General features: G+C 48.6%; 1 protein-coding gene across 4 annotated transcripts in view; it reads right to left on the reverse strand.

Moving 5' to 3' along the window:
• Positions 1-16,853, reverse strand: part of PHRF1 (PHD and ring finger domains 1) — a 1,334,933-nt gene that overhangs the window by 863,257 nt on the left and 454,823 nt on the right. For all 4 annotated transcript variants that reach the window (XM_069624056.1, XM_069624055.1, XM_069624053.1 and 1 more), the window contains exon 7: positions 5,944-6,038. In XM_069624056.1, the coding sequence (XP_069480157.1) occupies positions 5,944-6,038 (95 nt within the window). The remainder of the gene's footprint in view (positions 1-5,943; positions 6,039-16,853) is intronic.

The raw sequence follows: 16,853 nt of genomic DNA on the forward strand, positions 1-16,853 counted from the left end.
TACCCCTCTTGGGATGAGCCTGGCTGCTCAGTCACACTACCCACTTGTGCAGTACAGGCCTATACTAAAAGGTGGGTTACCTAATACAAAGAGGACAAGGGTTGTGTAGTCTCCCACATGGTTACTACGTCAATTCTTGCCTAACATCAACTGCCTGTAAGAGGCATCTGCATGTTCATCTGACTCAGGCTTTCCAAATTATACTTCCGGTGACATGTCCACTCCACTGGCCGTCTGCAAATTTTCAAATCGATCTTTCAGTCCGGACTCCTCTGAAATTAAGCTACCTGGGACATTTGGTGTGCCATACTGCAAACCAAAGGGTGCATCATTATCACATAGCTCATTGTCCTCATAAATAGAGGTCAGATTTAAACAAATCCTTTCTTGGTAAAGGAGTGAAGTTTTATAAAAACAAAAAAGTTCATTTGGTTTTCTTAATAATTGAACAGAAATCAAAAGCACAAAGTAAAGTTATCCCACAGAACCCCCTCTCCCCATACCAATCCATGCGCCTCTTGACCATTAGTCTTTACCCTATTTCCAGAATGCAGAATTTATGTGGGCAATAGCCTTCTTTGTAATCTCTATGTAAGAAGTGCAGCACCACCTCTGTCTCAGTGGATACCCTGTAGAGAATATGCCATCCATTCCATCGCAATGAATTGCTATACCTTGGTCAGCCAGTCCTGTTCTACTGGGGGGAGTGGTGGGGGAGCGTGGGTGGTGGGGTGTGGCCTGGGGTCATTGGCCTTTCATTTTTGCACGACCACAAGTAAAGCTGCCTACCCAGTAATCTTTGCCCGTAGCCTATTAGAGTGCCCATTTCGGCACAAAAGGCTCTCCCTTGGAAGAGGAGTATTTTGGCCCAGTATATTGAGTGGGTGATGCATCTCGCTTGTGTGAACGAGTTGAAGAGGGACGTCAGTCTGGGGGCCAGGATGTGCCGATATGCTTTATAGTATAGAACCCTTCTGTATATCCGTCTAGGCCCGGGGCTTTGTTCATGGGTAGGCACTTTATTGCCTCGATGATTACCTCCAGAGTAATATCTGCGTCTAGTGCTACGCAGTCCGTTTGGGAAATCTTTGGGAGGGAAAGTGTCTGGAGGTAGTCGTTCTGGGTTGTCGGATCTATATAATTCTGTGGAGAAGGTAATGCACTGTGCCACAATATCGGGGGTAGAGTGAGCCACGCCCCCCCTACTGGGTAGTGATCCCTTTGATCTTTTGGGCTGCAGTCTTCTGCTTGAGTTATCTTGCCAATAATTTGTCTGCTTTGTTGGCATGTATGCAATACCTTTGTTTAAGCCCTAATATGCCCCATTCTGCCCTTTTCATTTGGAGGAGATTCAATTGCCTTGTGCTATGCTGCTGCTCTTTCCAAAGCTTCCTAGAGGTATTGTGCTTCATTCTATGCATGACATCCTGGAGGTCGTTTTCTAATTGGGTTTCCAAGGCCCATTGTTGCTTTCGCCAACTGTGCCCGGAGTGCCATCAGCTCTCCCCCGAGGGTAGCTTTAAAGGCGTCCCATACCATTGGTTAAGATGTTCCAACCCAACGATTAAGTTCAAAATATTCTCTGATTTTGGATTCCACCTCCCCCCGTAGTGTAGTGTCAGTTAATGCTTCTTTAGGATAGGCCCAGCTCCAGAGACCCCTCCGCTGCAGGTTAATAGTCAATGCCAATGTGGAATGGTCCAAGAGGGTTATTGGCAGAGTGTCTATGTGTTGTATTCTGCCCAAAAACCTGGGTGAGGCCCAGATATAGTCTATGCAGGAAAATGTGTGATGTACGTGGGAATAAAATGTGTACCCGTGATCCGTTCTCTTTCTTGTAACGGAGACATCGCAGCGCCAGGTATTACATCTTCCATTGCACGGTGGGTGTTGTGCATTAGAGCTTCTGTCCCTATTGGGGTCCCATGCTAGGTTGAAATTCCCCCCCCCCCCCCATCAGTATGGTCTCCCGTGGGCAAACCCATCTAGTTGAGAGCACCCCTCTCAGGAATCCAGCTTAAACTGTGTTGGGAGCATAAAACGTGCTTTTAACTGCGATCAGTACCCTCCCTGCCCCCCTCCACCCCACTTTGCCCTTGGCGTTAGCCTGCAAGACTTGCTGAAATCATCTCAGTTTTAGGCAGTGAGAATCTGTTTTTTGATGTGGGTTTCCAGTAGGGCTATAATATCTGGAATGTGGTGCGCCAAGAGCCTTTCCAACTTTTTCTGCTTCACTGGGGTAATCAGCCCCCTTATGTTCAGAGAGTAACTTAAGCATATGGGAGGGCTAGTCTGTCTATGCATTGATAGTTGCCCCTGGACCGGTTTATCTCGACAGCCCTTCCCCAACTTGAGCCCATCCCCTGCCACCCCCCCTCTCCAACTTCCCCCAACTGTCCCTTTCCCTCTGTGTCTTCCTCCCTCCTTGCGCCCCGATGCGGGTCACTTTGCCCATGTGTCTCCCACGCAATACATACAGGGGATGGACCCACTTTATTTCCCAGGGCCAACCTGTGGGGCATACTAAAGCATCCATTGAGATTCCAAGTATGCGCTCCATCACACATTGCGTCCCCCGAGGTGCTGAGCTAGATTTTTAGTGGGCTAAAAGGAGGTCTAGGAGATTGGGGCCATGCTCTATTACTATAACTTTTCTTTAGTCCCCTGGTGGTTCTTCAGGTGCACCATAGGGTGTGGAACCCGTGGGGGGGGGGGGGGAGAAATCACCTGCGGCCTGAGTTCACTTGTGACCATCACCAGGGCTTTGGGATGGTCACAGTGATCTCCTAGTCTCTGTGGTGTCCTCCTCAAGATGGAGAATCTGTAGTCCCTCCTGTTGTGTGGTGATCCTATGCTGTCTTCCCATTGAAACAGCAGCCAAAAGTGAAAGGTCCATTTATATTTGATCTGTTTAGCCGCATTCCAGAACTGGCCCCAATTCCTTTCTTTTGAGGCATGTAGATTGAGCCAGGTCTTTATAACGGGGTGGAAATCCACCTGTATAGAGTATGGGTTCCAACGGGCGGGCTGCGCAGAGGATCGCCTCCGCCTGCGGATATCTCGACAGTGCAGCAAGCAATTCCCTTGCTCTGGAGCCTGGCTCCAGGCTTTTCAAGCCTATTCTGTGGAGCCCATCTATCGGGATATCGCCGACATTTTCCTTGTCCAGTAAACCTTCGAAGATTCGGGTCACTGTACTTCTCAAGTCGGAGTCCGCCACTGTCTCAGGAAGGTTGCGGATATTTGTTCTGTGGGACTTGTTCTCCAGGTCCTCTCATTGAAGCGCGATGTGTGCTGTCCTATCCAGATCCTCGAGTGCAATGTCGATTGAGCGCGTGTCCTCCAGCACCTCCTGAAGGACCCTTCCGGTTGGGTCTGTCCGTTCTCCAAAGGTCCGTAATATCCTTCCACATATCCGCTATGGATGGTTTCATTTCCACCATGAATGTCTCAAATTGCATTTGGGAGGTCAGCGTCATCTTGCTTTGGAAGTCTAGGAAGCAGGCCTCCCTTTTGGGGGTCATGTTGTTGAGGTCCTCTTCCTGAGTGGCAACGGTTCTAAAGTTTTATTTGATGGATCCCCAACTTCTGAGTCTCTGGACCAGCAGCGTTGGATGGTGCTGTGTCGGATGAGAATTTGGGGCTGTTTCCTCGTTGCCGCTGCTTTATCTTTACTTCCCGACATTAGGTTGAGGTCTCGGGTTTCAGCTTGGAATGTCCCCCTATTCTGTGCCGAACTTTACTTTCTTAGCTTATGGTTTTCCATATCTGGTGCGTGCTTAGAATCTGTGTGCCGGATAAGGCGTCTAAGCCGGGGACATAGCGTCAGCTGGACTCCCCTCTCCTCCCCTGGCCTCAGAGTTTAATGCCTGGAGTATGCCACCGCAGAAACAGGCTTAAGAGGTGTTTGCTGCCTTTGTCACCTTAGGCTCGGGACCCTCCTCTAAGGTCCTGTGTGTACCCTTTATGTACCTTTACATGCCGATTTCTCTGTTTCAGGGGTAAGGGGCCTTCTGTCCGGCCTGGTACTTTAAACTCCTGGGCATGGGAGGGCCTCGCTTAGGATCTGTGCAAAAGTAATAGTCTGCTTTTGTCCTCACAGTGCCCAGGGTCCGATAGAGCGCTGCAAGCCCGGGGGAAGGGGAAGCAATTATCTTGATTTACCACCTGGATCCGTGGATGAGTCTGTGTCCCTGTCCGGCCGCGTGCTGATAGCCGTCCTTCCAGTTGAAGCTGAGGAGCTGTGCTGGGTCTGCCTGATGGAGTGCAGGAGTTGCGATCCGTGCGCTCATCTCCCCCTGGGTTCCTCATAGCCTGCGGATCTGCTACGACCCTGTGGTGGCCTCTTTAGTCCTTTAGGGCGCAGAGTGCCTCCAGCTGGCCTCTCTGAAGTGGTTGGAATGCATCCCTCTTTCGCTGCATCAGTCTGCAGCCCAGCTGAGCCGCCCTTGTTGTGAGTGTTGGCCTCCCTCCTCCAGGTCACCACAGTGCAAGTGCAGCGGTGTTGATGCGCGAGATGGAGTGCCGTAGTCCGTGTTACTGCCCGGGAGAATATGGTGGCTCTGTTTTTATGCCTTTACCGTGCCCGCTTCAGATAAATGCTTCGGAGGGGGGGCGGAGCATGTATCAGCACGTCCAACCTATCTGGCCACCATCTTAGAATCCGGAGTGAAGGTTTTTTCAAGTAAAGGCATCAAAGACTTTGAACATTGAGCCCGAGGAGTCCGTCTGCCAGGAAGACATTTTTCGAATTCCATAGCGTTGCTGACGTCGATGGCGCAGTTGGCGTCTACAACCTCAACTTGTCTTTCGACTTACGACTTGAAGGACCCCTCAATTTCTCATCTTGTCGAGGCCTCAACAGCTCTCAATGTGGAACTGGCCTTTGTCCCGGGCACGAGGGTGTGCAGGATTTTGCTCAGGCACTTTCCTTACCAGCTTTGGAAGGCGCGGTAGAAGCATGGCCCGTCGAGGGTTTTTGGCTCTCTAATATTTTAAGCATTTCTTGCCTGAACGCTTCTCACTCAGCAGGAGCAGAGGCATTTGAGGGACAGGATATAGCTCTCAGGAGTGGAGTCGGATGAGGACTAAGTGGGCGACTTATGGTGCCTCTTCTCAGACTTCGACAAGCCACTCCTTGACATGGACCTTTTTGCCTTCTTTCTTCGAGGAGAGTCCTTTAGAGCTTTCTTGGTCATCGATTGACCAGGCCGAGGTCTTGGGCTCCACACCAAGACACCACAAGCATACGCTATGCGGATCTGTCAGTGACATCTTGGCATCGCAGTCTTGACATTTTTTAAACCTGGTCTTAGAGTTAGTCGGTGTCTAAGACTAACATTTTCATATATTACGCAAGGAAATACGTTCTCGAAGTGTAAGCTAACTTTGAAAAAAACGGAACTGAAGCAAACAGGTACTGTGCGTGCTATTTATGCCTTGGATGACATCCTCAAGACAGAGGCCCTCGAGGGACATTGAATCGACAGAGACAGAGCACCCTCTGCCGAAAATGTTTTCCTTAACAGCTGAAGCTGGATATTAAATATTCGAAAAGCGTGGGCACTCATGTTTACCAGAATTGGCTTAATTAAACTGAAAACAGTTAAAAATAAATGTTTGTTTAAAAAGGTAGCCAGGGAAGCCTTCCAACGGACTGCTGGGAAACAGTTACAATCATTAGGCATTCCGCCCAAAAGCAGACTTCATGAATTTTTTTATCACCTGATGAACAAAAAAGGCTTCACATACATTTCCACCATCATATTTAAAACCCAATCAGACCTAAGTGCATTGCTTATGTAGACAGTAAATATACTATACAAGAAAAGGAAAAAGGGGGACAGATCTACTCATAATAAATTACAAATCATATCACACCAAAATACATTTATAAATGTGTACTACAAGGCATAGATTTCAACTGAGAAAAATAAGACTTACCATGAGCAGGTGCATTTGTAATTGCGCATTCAGGACAGAACCACTCATCTACTGGGACAGCATTCAGAGGAGGATTAAGGCATTCCATATGATACCTTTTTAAAAAGTAAAAAAAAGAGCCTACGTGAGATCCAAAACAATAAAAACATTGTGAGCTTTAAGGGTTTATAGCATTAACAATAGGTTAGAGTAAACTACATGCTGGGAAACAAGAATATACAGATACAGACATAAAACAAGAATGTTCCCAACATCAAGCCACAGTTTACAGAATACGACCAACATGTATTATGAAACCCATAAAATTAACATAGGATCCTTCACAACCTCAACAACTAACTAAAGGGGGGGAAAGTCATTTGGGGAGTAAGAGACTAAAAACAGATGCCCTCTGGAAGACAATGAAAACATACCATCCAGCGAACAACTTGGTCCCAACCAATTTCAAGAGTTATCAAGAGGAATATTTAATTTGTTCCTTAGTTGTGAGCGTTCATGCCATAAGGATGCCTGCATTCTGCTCAAGCCACAGCTCCTGGCAGGAGGATGCTGTAGCATTACAACACTGGGATTTGTCCCCATTCAGGTAAGGAGGAAGACAAAGGACTGCAGAGTTTGACTCCTCCCTCGCTTCCTGCCTTCACAGAGAGTCCAAGGGCCTCCTGCCAAAGATTAAAAATCAAAGGAATTTCACGCCCTGGATGTCAGGGAAAGGAACAAGAAAAGAAACACTAAAATGGTGAAAAAAGAAGACCGGTTCCATTTTGGTAAAATGAGCACGCTTAGGTGCATTTAATGCTTCTGTGAACAAAAGGTGCACCAAATTAATACAAGGTATCACTGCCACCAGTCACTGAAGGCAAGTTGCCCCTGTAACAGAATTGTTAGTTTTAGTGTGAAAGGGGATACATGCATCTCCCCAGCACTCCCTATAAGGCGGGGGTGCTGGTTTCACAAAATAAAATGTAAAAGAGATCCAAAGATCCTTTCTACCCTTGGGAACTGTAGTTCACTCAAGGTTAGCCAGAGAAAGATAAAAGGGTAGTGCCAAGGGTAAGCCAGCAACAGCCACTTATTGCCACAAAGTTGTTAAAGAGGAGAACTTTAAAAAGACACTATGGAGAGTCTAGAAAATGACACCCATAAAAAGAGTAACACATTCTGTGAGTGTGGAAAATGGTTCCCACCCAGAGAAAGGTGTTCAGGAAAAATAACCCACCAATAAAGCAAAAAGTTCTGGGGTTGACCCAGGTAAGGAAGATTTACAATTTTTATGAAAATCTTACCCAACAAGTAGCTACCAAGCATTTGATCAGACATGTCTGAACTCGACAATGGTAAGCCAAGTTTAGATCTGATCCTCACTAAATTCCACCTGGAGAAACAACAAAAACAAAGGTAATTTGTTTTTAAAAGACAAGACTTCTGCATGAGGAGACTTAAGAACCACTGTGGAGTAGAAAGACAGGGGGGCATGAAACATACTCATTGCCTCAGGCCACACCTGCCATTTTCTCCAAAGCTCAAATAAGTTCAGAGATGTTCCTGGCAGCTGATGAGGGTGCAGATTAGCTTCTTTAATTTACAATAAAGTGCTAGATTTTTCTATGAAACTACAAATATGGTTTAAATTACTTACCTGTAACTATTGTTCTCCAGCAGGGGTCTGGCATGGATTCACATGCTCCTGAATATTCACTGTCGTCGGGCTGGGAATCCGCGGTAAAAGAAAAAACGTTCACCTTAAAACTGCATTTCTCCTCTAAACCAATCAGTGTCCTCTGGGTCAGACTGCCCCCATCCAATGACAGTTCCCTCCCCAAGCCCTGCCTCTGGCAGCCATCTTCAGATTTGGTAAGCACGTAAAGTGGCAGAATGACCAAAAAGAGCCTCAGAGGGGTCGGAGGGAAGGTTTGCATCCATGCTAGAGAATAGTTACAGGTAGGCAAGTAATTTAAACCTTCTCAAACAAGGGGTCTGGCATGGATTCACATGCTAATGATTAACAAATACACAGCAGTAACCTATTACACAACCACAGGAGGTGGCAAGGCTCCACAGAAGCCATAAACATTACCTCTGGAAGAGACCTCAAGCCAACAGATTGTCTATCACTGCTTGGCCAACTCTTTTCTCCTCCCTGGAATCCCTGTCGACGCAGTAGAACTTCGTGAAGGTGAGGGTGGACCGCCACGTAGCACCCCTGCAGATATCCAGCAGTGGATACACCAGACAGGAACGCTGTTGTCAGTGATCGCTCTGGTGGAGTGGGCTCTCGGACAGCCCAGCAGTGGTCGGTTCACCAACCAATGGCAGTGCATGACGCAACCAGAGAGCCATCTTGAAATGGCAGCCTTGGACAAGGCCTTCCCATGGTTCACAGAATCAAAGTTCACAAACAATTGTGCAGTCTACCAACAATTCTTCTTGCGTGTCACGTAAAACTTCAAGGCACTAGCAATTTCCAGAGAGTACAAGGCCCTCTCCGCTGGCAAGACAGGTTTCGGGAAGAAAACGGGTAGCACCAAAGGCTTGTTGAGGTGGAATTCGGACAGAACCGTCAGCATGAAAGAGGGGTGCATATGCAGTACCACCCTTAGTTTGTGGAAAGTCAGATACGGTTGCTTACAGGATAGGACCTGGATCTCACCTACATGTCTGGCAGAGGAGATGGCCACAAGGAAAGCCGTCTTCAAGAGAAACTCGAATGGGGTCTGATCCAAACTCTAGGGCTGCAGGAGCCAAGCCTTCAGGTTCAGCGATCCTGGGTCGTGATTAAGAATTGTGCCTCCCTCTCGAATGAGAAGATCCAGACCCACCACCAGCAACTTGACTGGAGGCACTGCTGATCAGCTTAGAAGGGCCAGATACCAACTGTGCCTTGGCCACGCCGGGGTGATGAATATTTTCTTGCATTGACACAGTGTGTTGATGACTCTTAGCAGGAGAGGGAACCAGGGTTTTAGGGAGGGGGGGGGGCGTACGGTAACAGTCCTTCCCATGGGAAGGAGAATGCATCCCCCAAGCTCCTTGGCTGGTGGAAGCTGCTGGCAAACCTCTGGCATTTGTCGTTCGCTGCCATCGCAAACATATCGATCTGGGGTTTGCCCCATTCGATGAACAGGCGGTCCCAGCTGATCCTGACGAAGCTCCCACTCGTGGCAGGAGGGCAGTTCCCCGCTGAGAGAGTATGCAATGGTATTCTTGACTCCCGCCAGATGAAGAGGGACGGGGAACATCCCCTGTCCGACAGCCCAGTGCCACAAGTCCTGAGCCTCCTAGGAGAGCACCACTGCACCGTGACCGTCTTCAACGACGGTCGTTGCACCTTTTCTTGAATGGCTGCTAGCCTCTCCGAGGGCGATGCCAGGCAAGACACTTGTCTGGTGCAGAGTAACAGTGTGTTCTGCGATGGCGTTAAGCAACGTAGAATCCCAGATCCATCTATAGTCGGACGGTCGGGTTCGACCAGCTCCAGCATGCAGGCACTTATCAGCCAGTTGTCCAGGTATGGTATACATGCATTCCCTGTAGATGTAGATGGGCCACCACTGGTGTCAGGCACTTTGTGAAAAATCTTGGGGCTGCCTTCAAGCCGAATGGTAGGGCCTTGAACTGGTAGTGCTGGCCCTGTACCACTAAGAGTATCAATTTCTGATGTTTCTTGTGCATGGGGCTCTGCAAATAAGCATCCTCTAGGTCCAGCAACGTCAAGAAATCCCCTTTTACGTCATGTTCTATCTGCTCAGACCATCAATAATAAACAAAGTTAAAAAAAAAAGAAATACCCTTTTTCCAGTTGGCCGAGCATGTGCTGCAACGAGACCATCTGTTTTCTTTGGGAGTTAAAGTATTTGTTCAGATGTCGTAGGTCCAGGATGGGTCTCCAGCACCCTGTCTTCTTTCTGACTAGCAAGTATCTGGAATAGATTCCGGAGCCGGTGGCAAACTAGCTCCATCACCCCTTACCGTAGCATGGCTCGTACCTCTTCCAGAAGCTGAGGGATGTGCTGCTCCTGGTGTGGAACGGGCGGGATACAAGGACACCTGCGTTTGAACTCCACAGTGTTTCCCTGTGTGAGACCGTCCAGCACCCTTCTGCCAGTGGGGATCTTTCTCCACTCACTAACAAGCCTATTTCACCGGCCTCCCACTGGGGGGGCACAACATCCTGGCTAAATCAGGCTTGCTTGGGTGCGAGCGTCCGGCCCTGTGGGCGACCTCGACACTGTCCTCAGCTACTGTAGGCCTAGGACGGCTTCTGTTGGCTTCTTGTGTTAAGGACCAGGAAGGCTGTAAGACATGGAGAAACTGATGAACTGCTAGATTTTCCCCCGGTAGAGCTAAAAAAAAACAAAAAAAACAAAGAAACCCAAGCTGTGCTGCTTGAGAGTGCAGGGGGAACAGGCTGTCTCCGTCCAGTTCCTTTGCCTTGGACCTAGTGACAGAAGTTAGTGGCCTCCATCCCTGCCAACAAAGGCAGACACTGTCTCACATCTGTCGGAACCCTGTGTCAGCGAAGTCCACTGCCACCGTGATGGCATAGTCCAATGCCAGTTCCGCTTCCTGGAAGGTAGCGAGGGCTTCCATCCTCATTGCCAGGTGAGGAAGAATCTGTACTAGCTTGTACCACAATTCCCAGTCGTACCTGGCTAGGATCACCAGGGCGTTGGCTGCCTTGATTGTGGACGCCACTGTGTAAATCACTTTCTTCCCCGTGGGGTCCATCCTTTTCCCTCTCGATGTCTTGAGGCACTGACAATGACTGCTTAGCCGACCGTTTGCTCGTGGCAGCCAACATCACAGAATCTGGCGATGGTCGTCATCTCTGGCACTTGGGTGCAGAGTCCGGCACCCTGTATTTCTTCTCCAGCCTATCCTGTTTGGCTGGAGCCACGCAAGGGTACTTCATGAGGGCCAGGACCTCTTCCCAAATATTGTCCAGAAAGGGCACCACCATGATAGTCTTCCTTTTGGCCTCTCACCTTTGATACAAGAATCCCTCCTTACTGGTTTCCTCAGGCAACAGCAGAAATAGCTTGGAAGCCCCGGCGATCAGAGTGGAACTAAACCACCTCAACCGGTGGGGAAACCCTATGCGGAGCATCCAAATTCAGCGATTCATTGGACGCTCGGACAAAGTCTTAATCTTCATCCGTAGTCTTGGCCGTATCCATACAAGGGTCTGCGGGGGGGCCCATATGCAGCAGAGGTTGATATGGTGGGATCAGATGACGCTTCCTCTTTCGTTGATGGCTGATCAGGGACTTGTAGTGCTACAGGTACTGGTGCCGGAGGCATCTTCACTGTCATCTCCGACACCAAGGTGTGGAGAATCGATAGGATTTCCAAGGAGATGTCCATTGGCTGAGAAGGCAGAGAAAGAAAACTAGACCCTGCGGCACCATCCACGTGGAATGTATGCATGGACTCTTGATCCTTGTCCATGGATGAGCCCTCTATAGTTTGAGCAGTGACCTGGGAGGACTGTTTCAGGGGCCTCCTCCCTCTGCACCCCCTTCCTCTCTCAGGGGCCTGAACTGGGACCTGGGGCAGTGCCTTAACCCCTTCTTGCCTGCAGTCTTTTCCAAGGCCTCTACAGCGGTGTCGTGCCATGGGGGCAGGGACACTTTCTGCAAAGCAGGAGCCACCCTCGTAGGATCAGTGCCTGCAGCCACCATGGTAGTGGTAGCCGTCGACGAAGCTGCCGAACGACTGGCCTGCCGGTTGAGCCTGCATGGGCTGCTCAGCCTTCTCCATCCTTGGTTTATCAGATTTCTCCCATAGCTTTGTCTGGGTGGATTACTTGCTGGCTATGGAGGAGTTTTACTTCCAGGCTGGCTATGGAGGCAGAGGGTTACGTCGATCGTGCCCTATCCACTTAGGAACCCACATCAGCGGCAAACCCAGTGGACTCTCACTTGCAGATCTTGGCCTCAACTTGGACCCCCACGGACAGGGCAACCTCAAAGTACTTAGAAGACCACTCCTCGGACCGGCTGGTCCTGGCTGAGACATGACGCTGCTTGGAGCACAGGTCAGGGACCCTGTTCGAGTTAAACCATGCTGCAAGCCTACTATGCCCGTCTTTCATAGTTTTCTTGGAGAAATCTAAGCATATCTCGCACTCCACTTCCTTATGGTCCAGGAGTAGGCAAGTAATGGCATCGCAGAGTTGTCTTCTACAAACACATTCCGTAGCCCGTTCTTGGTGCAGGGCCTTAAGAGGGATCTCCATCATGGTCTGAGGGCACAAAGTAGGCCCAACGTGGCCTTCTGGAATCTTCCATGACTCTTCGCCCTTAAGGGGCGCAGGACTTCACAGACAACAGATCCCCGGTGTCTGCAGATGAGGAACAAGTGCACATGGAATCTTTGGAACAAAAATGTAACTTTTCTCGTTGAAGAACTCGAAAAATCAGACAAATAGCTTGGAGAGCACCTAGAGAACCCCAAATACAGAATCATGCAGTAAAAATCTGAAGATAGCTGCCAGAGGCGGTGCTTAGGGAGATTACTCATTGGACGGGGCAGAATGACCCACAGGACAGCGATTGGTTTAAAGGCGAAGAGGGTGCCGTGCGCCGATGCAGTCGACTCTATGTCCCTCAAGGGCCTCAGGCTCGAGGATTATGTATTCGAAGGCATAAATAGCATGCGCAGACCCCATTGGCTTCAGTTCTCAAGTAGATCTATGCGCAGCAAAACGGGTTTGACCGTAATAGTCTTTGAAAGAGTGAAAGCCGTCATAGCATGAGAAATTCTACTGAGGGGTAGGCTGGGAGGACAATGAAGAATACTTGGGAGGAACATCCAGTTGAAAGACCGTTACGAGGGGTAAGTAACTTGTTCTTCGAATAGATTTGGTTGAGGAAGTATGAATTTTGCCATTTTGTCATTAATGGTTTCCATGAACAGAATGGTAGGACAACTTTCCAAAGTCTCTGTCCTGGTTTAGGGTAGAATCAAGGCAGTAATGCTTAGTGAAGGTGTGTATTGCGACCCACGTAGCTGCCTCACAAATGTTTTTAATAGGAACACCTCTTTGCAAAGCAGATGGGGTAGCCATGGCCACTACTGGAATGGGCCCTCAAGCCTTCCAGAGGATCCTTGCCCGCCAGCCTGTAGCATTCTGAAATCGCTAGAATAATCCATCTGGATAATGTTTGCTTTGTCACAGCCTGACCCCAGTCTATGACCCATATATTCTATGAATAGTTGGTCGTCCAGCTGAAGTTTTGACAACTTTGAAATGTAGAAGCTCCTAGCCCTATGTGGATAGAGCCTGTGCCACCAGTCCTTGTTGCCAGGATCCAGTGGACGATACAATACCACAAAAAGAGACCGGGGCAAATCAACGACACTGGGGTTCGGCCCCACAACAAGCAACAGACACTCAAACTAGGGAACCCGAGTGTCACTTCAAACTCTCCTCATGTATTTGGACTACAGTCCATGTACCACATAGGTACTGAGTAAAAGCTCATTACAATGGATATTGATGCATACCATTTTATTAAACTTTAAATTCTTCAACAAATCTTAAAAACAGCATACAAAATCATAAAACATTAACAGTGCATTACATTGATAAGGCATTTCCTTAAAATCACATCCTCTAAAACCTAATCATCCCTTGTGTAAACATTACAATGTTACAAAAAACACAGATAAAAAGTCTGGTATAGGTTGAAACTCACTATAAAGTGCAAAATACAAAATTGACAATGGTAATAAAGTGCAAAAAAATGTTGACTGTAGAACAGAGGGCCAATGTTAATAAAGGTCACCTCTAAACCACATGAATTGTCTTAAGTAAATGCTTTCATCAACGAAAGGTAAACACAATTCAATATATAATTACAAACGCTGCTACATAGTCCAGTATCAAGAGATGCTAGAAAGTGGATACCACAATCTTTTGTCCTAAATTAAAGTCTGAAATGACCTTAGGTAAAAATGAAGCCTTAACCCTCAGGACGACCATGTCCTTGTCAAACACTGTAAATGGTGGTTGAGAATAGTGCCTGCAACTCACTCTAAGGGCTGAAGTTAGTGCAACCAACAAGATGGTCTTGAAGTTAGTAATCTTAAGGGACATGAATGAGGAGGTTCAAATGGTGCACACAAGAAATTATAACACTAGATTGAGGTCCCAAATGGGAACCTGAAAGGGAGATGAAGGGAACACAATAGTGAGCCCCTTCAAAAATGTTATCACCAAAAGTTATCTTAAATTATGAAGTTTCCTCAGACGAGCGCTTGAAGATGGATAGCGCCGCTAAATAACCTTTAAGGTCCCAACCTGGAGCCCCAGATTGGCTAGGTACAATAGAAAGGATAAGACCTCTGGTGTTTGGCATAGCAAAGTGTTCACATACTTGTCCCTGCACCAGCTGCAGAATTTGTTCCAGCGGCAAAGACTTAGTTGCTGGCCTTCAGTCCGAAAAGCAAAATCTCCATTACGTCTTCTGGAAGATCTTAATACTTGGATCTCAGCCTCTCAGAAACCATGCATAAAGGCCGAGTGTCTTGACCTCTGGATGGAGAACCTGACCGTCCTCTCATGAGAGAAGGTCCTCTCTTGGTGGAAGAAGTATTGAAGGGCAGATGGACATGTCCAGAAGATCCGGGTACCACATACTCCGGGCCCAAACCGGGGCAATTAGGATCATGCGTTTCCCAAACATTCTCACCCTCCTGATCATGTGAGGAATGACGGGGACTGGAAGAAACTTGTACAGAAGTGGAAACTCCCAGTCCACCACAAACATCTCCTAGAGCTTCTCTTAGGGGAAAGTCTATGGAGCAGTACAGTTCGCACTTTCGATTGGCATTGGCCACGAAGGGTGAAGATCACTTGAAGGACATCCACTGCACTGCCTGCTCAGAGCGTCCACTGCCGTGTTCTCCTCTATGGCTAGGTGAACTGCCGATAGGGCGATTCCTTCTTGAATGGCCCAGTACCAGAGCTGCATTGCGCCTCTGCACAGTGACCCTACACCTCTTGTTGAGGTAGTACATGGCCACTGTGTTCTCAGTCATTATCGGGACATTGTTTGCCCGTACAGTGTGCAGCAAGGCCTTCAGCCCAAGTCTGATTGCCCTCTGCTCCAAAATATTGATGTCTAGTTTGGACTGCGATGGAGACAAACTACCGCTGATTGTCAGATAGTTGGTGTGGGCTCCCCACCCAGTGAGTGAGGCGTCAGTCACCACTGTTCTAAGACCATGGTTGCCAAAAAGGTTCTTCCTTCAGAATATTGTCCTTGCAGGCCCACCACAAAAGATTCTGTGCAACCCTGCTTGGAACCTGAAGTAGGTCTGACATGTTGCTGGATAGCAGACCATTGTGTCCCGAGAGCCCATTGAAGGGGGATCTCCTTCTCAGGCGGCCTCTACCACCAGAGAAATGCTGGATGCCATGAGGCCGAGCAACCTCAAAGTCAAAGGCCGGGAGATGCTGGGCACTCACTTGGAAACCATCTGCACAATGTCTTGAGCACTCATCTCAGGCGCAAGCTCTTTCCCAAGGATGTATCCAGTACAGCCCTAGTGAACTGGAGCTTTTGGGATGGTGTCATATGGGACTTCTTGTAATTGAGGGAGAAGCAGAGTCTGTAGAAAGTGGCAGGTGACCGAGATGGATCCAGGACTTGTTCAGGAGAACACGCCCTGATGGGCCAATCATCCAGGTAGGGGTAGATGCGATTTCCCCTCTCGCAAGGCTCGCTGATACCACCGCCATAAGTTTGGTGAAACCGTTGGGGCGGAGGTCAGTCTAAATGACAGAACTCGAAACTGAGTAACATCGCCAACGGCGAACCTCAGGTACTTTGTGCTTGAGATGGATTGACACATGAAAATAAGCATCCCGAAGGTCCAATGACCCCATCCAATCCTGGAGTTAGACGGCCTGAAGGATCTGAGAAAGTGTGACCATCTTGAACATGTCCTACCTGAGGAACTTGTTCAAGTATCTCAAGTCCTAGATGGGTCACAGTCCTCTGTCCTCCTGGAGGCTCAGGAAATATGGAGACTATCATCCTTTGTTCCACTCCGCTACAGGTACCGGCTCTATGGCACCTTTCTCTTGAAGGGTCAAAATATCCTGCACAAGAACGGCTATGGAGCCTTCAAAGAATGGTACCCCGGTGGAGAGTTCTGAGGTCTCTGAATGAAGGGAAGGCAGTGACCTCGGGCTATGGTTTCTAATGCCCAAGCATCCGAAGTAATGTTTTGCCATTCTTTCAGATGCTGAGACAGTCCGCCTCCCACTGGGGTGTCGTGACTCCAGACCAAGAGGATTTCAGGCGGCTGAAGCAGTGGCTGTTGGTAAAGATGCCCCTCCTTGAGCGGGCTTTGCACCTCTCCCTCGACCACGAGGGAATCCTCGTTGGCCTCTTTGACCAACCATTCCCTTGCTCTTCCAGATGAGTACTAGCAAAAGGATCTACCCTTCAAAAATGGTCCACTGGGGTGAAAAGGCTGATGCTACTGAATAGCAGCACCAAAATCTTTGGCTGCCGCCTTCGAGGTCTGCAGCTTCTCAAGGATTTCTTCTGCTTTGCTGCCAAACAGGTGAGACCCGTCAAAAGGCATGTTAAGAAGTCTAGACTGCACATCCAGTGCAAATCCACACTTCCTTCACCACGCCAATCTGCAAATTACAGTGCTTGCCGCCATGGCTCTGCTGAAGCGGTCAGCAGAATCCAGACCCGATTGAAGAGACTCACATGGCTTCCGTGCCGTCCCCAACAAAGGCTAAGAAGCCGTCTCTTTCCTCCCCTTCGGGAAGATGCTCAGCCGCCATAGAAATGCAGTCACATAGTGTATGTTAAAGTTAAAGGATATTTGTACCGCGCACTATCACCACCGGAGTGGTCCCCTGGTGTATGAAAAGTTTGCCA

Source organism: Ambystoma mexicanum, chromosome 11 (assembly GCF_040938575.1).
Source record: "Ambystoma mexicanum isolate Mex_15411 chromosome 11, UKY_AmexF1_1, whole genome shotgun sequence".
NCBI classification, from domain to species: domain Eukaryota; kingdom Metazoa; phylum Chordata; class Amphibia; order Caudata; family Ambystomatidae; genus Ambystoma; species Ambystoma mexicanum.